The 7,964-nt window shown below is 42.0% G+C and overlaps 1 protein-coding gene across 1 annotated transcript; it reads right to left on the bottom strand.

The window, feature by feature from the left end:
* Nucleotides 1–344: 344 nt before the first annotated feature.
* On the bottom strand, nt 345–1,277 carry dio3a (iodothyronine deiodinase 3a). The gene has a single exon (XM_029494013.1). The coding sequence runs from the start codon at nt 1,238–1,240 to the stop codon at nt 455–457; it is 786 nt and encodes a 261-aa protein (XP_029349873.1). The 5' UTR covers nt 1,241–1,277; the 3' UTR covers nt 345–454.
* Nucleotides 1,278–7,964: the final 6,687 nt, after the last annotated feature.

Genomic DNA, 7,964 nt, shown 5'->3' with positions numbered 1-7,964 from the left:
CAGTGTCGGTTCTCTGGATTCAACCCGTTTAAAAACCGAACTTCACAACAATACTGAGGAGCACAGCGATGCGCATCTCTCAGCATCCTGGCGGACTCATTCACTGCGCGTTCAAACAAGAATTCAAAACTGAACTTTTCACACACAAAATACTTTTGTTCACAGACAATCAAGGGTCCAAACAAACTAACGTTGGATCCTAGCAGGAAACTGGCTATGCCCGATATGAAACGAAGGAGCCTACTCTGATACATCCTATAATGAACAAATTACTTTTCATCACACTACCTAAAAAAATAAATACACTTCAACTGTTAATGAGGGTAAACATCTGCCTATCTGAAGTTATAATACTGAAAAAATGTGCAGCATTGTTTATGAGTTGTTTTTTTTTTTGTTGTTGTTTGTTTGTTTTCTCTTGTTCATAGCAGCTCTAGGAAGCTGTAAAATGAATCTATACATGAATGACTAGATTGTTGGATTTCCTCAGCCTCTTTCTGTATTGATCCAGCCAGTCTCTAAGCTCAGAAATCCGATAGCCCTCGGGTCCTCTGCCCCCCTGGTAAACTATCTTTCCCTCCTGCAGTATATAAAGTCTGTCGAAATAAGCCCCGTATGCGGCGTTGGAGGAGTTTTCCATGCTGTCGACCACAACCAGGCACCCGGGCACCTCCAGGTGCATCAGCTGCGCGGCGCTCAGCCGGTCCTCTAGACACCGGTGTTTGGGGATCTGATAGGGCGCGTCGGTGCTCATCCAGCCGTCGGAGGGGTGCGCTTCCTCTATGTACACAACTACAGAGTCTGCTATGTCCGCGTTCTGCTGCACAACTCCCTGGAAAGCCTTGAGGCGCGCCATGAACGGCGGTCAGGTGCAGCTGCCAAAGTTGAGGATGAGCGGACGCTTGTCCTTTGCGTAATCGAGGATCCGGCTGCGTCTCTGATCCGTCAGCTGGAAAACTTCGGTGTTGGGAGCTCCGTGTCCGAGGTGCGCCGCTTTCAGGAAGTCCAGCTTGTGCCCGTGCCACACCGCTTTGAGGGACTCCAGGCTGAAGAGGCGATTGGAATCGGATATGCAGAGAGGAGGATCGATGGCATCGTCCTCCTGCTCCCTCATCCTGAAAAACACCCTTTTCCTGATGCAAATAAAGTCAAGCAGCCAGAACATGACCGCTGCCACCAGAAAACGGGGCAACAGGACGAGGCAGACTATTGCATTTTTAATGGCTTTAAGAGTATTCATTATCACTTGAATATCACCCCGGATGATGTTGCGTTGTGCCACGATCTTGTGGGTTGAAGTTGGGTTACTTGCAACTTCCCCTCTTTTTATAGCACCGGCAGATTTGAATGAATCACACCCCGCCTCCAAACCGGGGCCGAGGCCTCACATGGCGGGGATTACCTTCTGTCAACTCCAAAGCTTTGGCTCCCAGCCAGAAGCCAAGGGTGCGCCACACCAGTGCGCAGTGGAGACAGAGTCGGCCACCGTTGTCACCATCAGACCGAATTAACAATCAAATCCAAATGCTCGTTATGATGTGTGATCACTGAAATCCGGAATGTGTTGGAGGAGCCTACCATGTGTGGAACAGGCTGGAGCTGATGCTGCCCAACGATACAAGGCTGTTTTGCTGCAGCACACTTCTGCAGATGCTGTCTCTGCTCCTCTGAATGGACTGGCCTGTGATACAGAGTTTGCTCAGTAACACATGTGAACTTTTGGTCCTGATATCCATATGAAACAATGTTGACTCTCAGTCTCATGAGGTTGATGATTTACATTTACACATGTATCTAGTAATAAATAATGATACACCAGCATTGGATCTGTTAGGGAAGACTATTATTGGCATATGATAAAAATTACACTTGGAGAGAAACTGGGAAAAAATAAATACATAAAAATCAGGCATTAAAAAAAAAACGTAAGAAATTCGTGCAAATACCTAATGAAGTGTGAGATTTGAACTCAAGTCTGAAATAATTCAAATCAGGTCAACATCTTAAAGGAAAAGTCAACGCCAAGAAAAGAACAGTATATCTTTCCAGAAAACAAAAGTTGGAGTTTACAGTGACAATTTTCAGAAAAACAAGTAAGATTGTTTTTCTCCGAATTGTACATTTTCGGATTTCAAATTAATGTCAGCCCTTGAACTATTTTTTCATGTGGGTTATAATCCTCTTCCTGAGGTGCTCTCTTGTTAATTGAAGTAACAAAAACATTCTCAAAACACACACACACACACCTACACAGACCATGGGCACATCATGGTGAAGGAGCAGTTTTATAAAGACACTGAACTTTTAGCCATCAGCATTTGGCCGTACCACCTGGCACGAGTTTTTACATGTGATTGTGTTAACTGTTTGCATCCCGCCCTGGCCAACCCTACAACAGCCTGTGAGCCCCTTCACGCCGCTGTCTCTCAGCTGCAAACAGCACATCCACAGTCCCTTATTTTTATTTCTGGGGACTTCAACCATGCTTCCCTGTCTACCACTCCACCAAACTCTCAATATGCTGATTGCCACACAACGGGAACTAAAACTCTGGACTTGCTGTTCGCCAATACAAAGCAGGCTTACAGTTCATCACCCCTCCCCCTGCGTGATTTCCTGCACCCCACCTACATCCCCATAGCGCAGAAGCAACCCCCTCACCAAGAGTCCTCACAGGGACGACACTGACACCCTCACCTACTGCATTATAGACTTAATCGACCTCTGTGAGGAGAACACTGTGCTAACAAAAACAGAACGTTACTCTAACAACAAACCCTTTGTGACCCCACAGCTTTAGGCCCTACTGATGAAAAGAAAAAGGCTTTCAGATTTGGGGACATAGAAGAGCTGAGAAAGGTGCAAAAGGATCTTAAACCCAAGATCCGGAGATGCAAGGAGGATTATAGAAGGAAGATGGAGGAACATCTGCAGCAGAACAAGGTCTGAGAGGTATATGACTTGAATCTTTTCTTCAACAGATTTGACTCTGGGCCAACAACCCCCAGCCTCTATCAACTCTCCTCCAGATGCAGACACCCCCCTCCTCCTTTGGGACACTGCAATTTGCATCTACACTCTCCTCTCACCACTCGGTTCCACCCCCCTCTACACACCACACATTACAGCCAGCTCTATCTGCCACCCCACCACAGCTATGCAGCCTCTGTTTTACAGCTGCTCAGGTGAGAAGTCAGCTCCAGGCTGCTCAGGGCCTGTGCAGACCAACTCTGTGAGGTGGTTCTGCATATTTTCAACCTGAACATGAGACTGGAAAGAGTTCCTGTCTGGTGGAGGACTTCCTCTGTGGATCTAGTAGCAGAGATCACACACTCAATGGAGCCAAACCACTTCAGACCTGTGAGCCTGACTTCTCACCTGCTGAAGACAATGGAGACGCTTATCCACACCACCTCCACCCACTGGTGAGCTCTGGACCCCCTGTCATCTACCTACTACACAGATCCCTCTCTCACCTGACCGGGAGTACTGTCAGGATCTTGTTTTTTTGATTTCTCCAGTGCTTTTAATACTGTACAGCCTGCACTGCTGAGAGGGAAACTGGAGGGAGTCACAGCGGACCGACAGCTGACTGAATGGATTACTGACTACTTCACCAACAGACCACAGTATGTGAGTCTACGTGACTGCATGTCTGATGTGGTAGTCTGCTGCACGGGGCACTGCAGGGTTCAGTGCTTTTCAAACATCAGACGTTCAATACAACTTGGACCACTGCCATCTACAAAAGCTCTTAGATGATCTAGCCATCATCGGGTTTGTATCAGACGGGAATGATATAAGAATGGAGGAATATAGGTGGGTCATCAATGACTGTCAGTTGTGTGAGACCAATGCACTCCACGTCAATGTCAGCAAAACGAAGGAGTTGGTAATATAATTTTGTAGGAATTTACCCCCTGTCACATTGGTGAACATCCAGGGAAAATACATTGAGACAGTGGGTGTTCACCTAAACAATTAGCATAGATTCACTACACAAAAAGGGCCAAAGTCAACGCCACCTGCTGAGGAGACTGAGGTCCTTTGGTGTCTGCAGAAGTCTTAAGGGCATTCTTTGAAAATGTAGTGACATCTGCCGTTTTCTATGCTGCAGTCTGCTGGGGAGGTGGATGCACTGACAGGGGCAGGCGCAGAATTGATAAACTAGAGAAAAGGTCTTTTCGGTGCTGGGATGCAGTGTAGAGTTTGTGGTGGAGGTGGGTGAGAGGAGGATGTTGCAAAAATTAACATTCATTTTAGACAACTCCTCTCACCCTCTGTAAGAGACTGTGGGTGCTCTCAGCAGCTCCTTCAGCCAGAGACTCATACATGTGCGCTGTAGGAAGGAGCGCTTTTGCAGATCCTTCATCCCGACAGCAGTTAGAGTGTGCAATGACATGTAAATGATGGTGTCTGTCCCTTCAAATCATTCTATTTAACCACTGATGCAATTTATATATATGGATATATAAGGTGTTTAATATTGTCATATGGTTAAACAAATAGCATGTATTTATTTCTCTAACCATATCACACACATTTTCCCACTGTACAGTCATCCATAATGCATACTGCACGTATATAGTATCTCTTCTTTGTGTTACGTTACGTGTACGGGTTGCATATAGTGTTCTTTCTTTGGTTTGCAATTATGTTTCATTTTATTTTGTTTCTATTCTGTCTGCTTTGAGCTGCAGTAATGAGCAAATTTCCCCAAATGGGCTCAATAAAGTCTAATCTTATCTTGGCTTACCTTACGCACATACACTAGGCATTCTGTCTAAAGGAATACTGGGCAGCAAGAAGGTCTCATATAGCACTCAAACACATCAGGATATGACTCCAACCGAATAACTTTTGGGGTCCACAGAAACAAAACATCTTCTGTGGTGGTCAGAAATTTCCAAGATTTATGGTTTTCTGTAAAAGGGCCTGGGATAATTTGAAATGTGTCCCGGCTGTTGTCTCACGACTCATAAAACATTGCAGTGTTCGTAGCAGCCTGTGAGGTGTTTAAAGAACTGCTGTCTTTAAACAAATTTTAAACAAATTCTCAAAATCCCCCCTCCTCCCCAAAAAAAAGGTCTGCACCCGAAACTAGGCTGAAATTCCCTAACTCTGACTAACGTTTGTCTTCATATTTTAAACTAATGACTGCACTTAATCACATTTACATTTAAGTCAGCAATGGTAAATTTCTGACTTTATCCGATGTGTGTTCTTGTGAGATTGTTTTAAGTTGTATCACACCCATCAACAACAAATCTTCCAAATGAAGAATAAAAAAAAGTTGTTGGTCCATGTCCTCCAGAACAACACGTTTTCTGACAAACATGACAAGACAGCATTCTGGCTTCAGAAATGAAACCTTTTAAGCATCTTGCACAGTATATTTAAGCTCAAGTATTAATATAATCAATACAACAGTTGCAGATGGGAAAACAAGCAGTGGTCTACAGCATTTTATGTCATGGGGGAAAAAGAGCTATTGTAACTTTGTCTGTGAGAAACAACTGGTACTATATTTTAACTGTCTGGGCTGGTGGTCTTTGAGACCAAACCAATCTCTTATAAATGTGTCAATTGACTGAAAACTGAAGGATACAGGTTTGCCACTACTACAGGGTGAAAAATAAAACAATGAATAAAAGTTGTTTTTCTTTGCCTCTCTGACTATTATTTCTTGAAATGACAATCATAACTTCTCTCCATTTATCATGTATCGTGCATGAGCAGTAATTATGGGCTCAGCCCCACTATAAACTCCTGTCTAGATGTGCAACAGGCCCGGAAGCAGGTCGTATATTATTTACTGCACTGAGTTTTGACATATTTCATAGCTCCACAGTGGAGGGTACTTTGATTAAGAAGTTAACTGGAATGAAAAACAATTCAAAAAGCCTAATTTTAAAGGGCATTTCAGAAGAGTTGTTAAATCAAATAAAATTTGTTTTACTAATATAACCCAGCCTTTTTGAAAATGCCAAACTTTCCTCAGGGAGATTTACATTCTATTAACAAGTGCAAATGAATGGTTGACCAATTCAGCTATAGCATCAACATTACAGAACCTATTGACCGTCTATATCGCTCTAGTTTTACCAGGAATTGAAGGGAAACACAAAACAATCAAAACTATGCCTGAAAATTGTTAGTGTGACAATATCACTGCAACTGCTATTACTACTAAATTTACAAGTGAAAGGAGTAATGTTATTCATATTGTTTAATGTGGTATTTATTACTGTAACCTAAAATAGAAATGAAACATGTCCTACATAGGACAAATAACAATAATAATAAAAAACAGATTGAGCTGTAGTAATCATAAAGATACAGTAAATATTAGAGGACAATTATTATATTAGTTTACAGTAGTAAAGGATATTGAGCACATTCAAGCAGATTTGGATTCATGCTAAGAAGTCAGTGTCAGGTCTTTGTGTTGGAGATGGTTCTGTTGAGCATCTGTCTCTGCGCTCTGCAGGGATTCAACATGTGGTCACACATATTAGCAATTACTGGCAAAATGCCTTTTAGTGGTCTGGTGTGTTTATTCAACAAAAGCTTTCCATTGATTTTACGGTGGACTGGTTAAGCCTTAATCTTCTGTTACAGTAAATCCATGAGATATTTCATGGCAGAGGGGCCGTAAACCAGTTATAAAGGGGACACGTCATTTGTCTGCAGCCCACAGTTGTCATGATGACTCAGAAAACAGAAGAGGGGGAGTCCAAAATTAAGGTTTTATCTGTTTTGGTTCATCAGACAGCAGAAGATTTCACAAACTAAACAAATACTCAATTAACTGTGTGTGTGTTTTCTATGATCCCATATAAAAACAACATAAGTGTTACAAATTAAAAACTAAGATAAGATCAAAATCCAAATTTAAGGCCCTAATTTCAGTTTTGTTTTCGTCTTGCTTTTGACTTTGTCTTTCCTTTGAGATTAATAAAGATAAAGATACAACATATCTATGCATTAGGAACAACTTTCCACCCTCCAAAAACTATGACAAATGAGGTGCTCATCAAGTTAATAACAACAACAATAATAATAATAATAATAATAATAATAATAATAATAATAATAATAATAATAAAAAACATAAACAGACTGTTCTCTTTAGTTTTATTTAGTATTGCGGAATTGATTCGTTGATTAGTCAACTGACAGACAAGAACACCAAAAATAGGCAATTGTAAAATTTATTAGGTCATTCGTGAAGTGCCAAATCTTCACGCTCTTTAGCTTCTTTTAAAGGTTGTACTGACTGTTTAGAAATGAAATGACAAATCCCCATTAATACTATATTTATCTACAAATCAAATATTGTTGAGCTGGTTGAAGAGTGTATACACTGCCGTGTTTGACCAGACGCGATATGAACATACTCTGACTTCACTATGTGCCTGGTATGCTTCGTTATTACTATTCCTGCGCGTGATGACAGACTGCCTCTTTATGAGGGCAGCACACTTAGATTGGGAAGCTGAGACATGACTGTTGGAGCTGTAATGAGTTCCACAGCTGACTCACTGCTCCTCATTCTGCCATTTTGTAGACATTTTAACTTACATGTCATCTGTTTGTTCTGCCATTCTTTCACTTTGAGGCAGCCTTTCTCTCATCAATTGTTAAAGAGCAGTGTTTTGATGGGGGGGGGGGTAGTTTGCCTGCTGTGTCTAAATTTGCTTTGAGGAATTACTCTTTTGTTGTTGTGCCTTAAAACCAAAGTTGTATTCTAACCTGCTTACTTTTACCTCCTATAAACTCTGCTGGATTCTTGGCAGTAGTTCCAGGTTCATCTGAGGACAATGCAGATCTGGGAAAACAGCCCTTTTTCTGCTGCTTACTTATTGAGGTGGCAGACTTCCAGAGACCGCAATTGATGGAATATCATAAAGACTAACTCACAAAACAGATTTATGATAAGTTTGAATGCTGGCTGCTTCTCT

The sequence above is a fragment of the Echeneis naucrates genome, chromosome 22, assembly GCF_900963305.1.
Source record: "Echeneis naucrates chromosome 22, fEcheNa1.1, whole genome shotgun sequence".
Classification (NCBI taxonomy): Eukaryota; Metazoa; Chordata; class Actinopteri; order Carangiformes; family Echeneidae; genus Echeneis; species Echeneis naucrates.
Note: the sequence above shows the minus strand (reverse complement) of the source record. Positions and strands in the feature narration are given on the sequence as shown.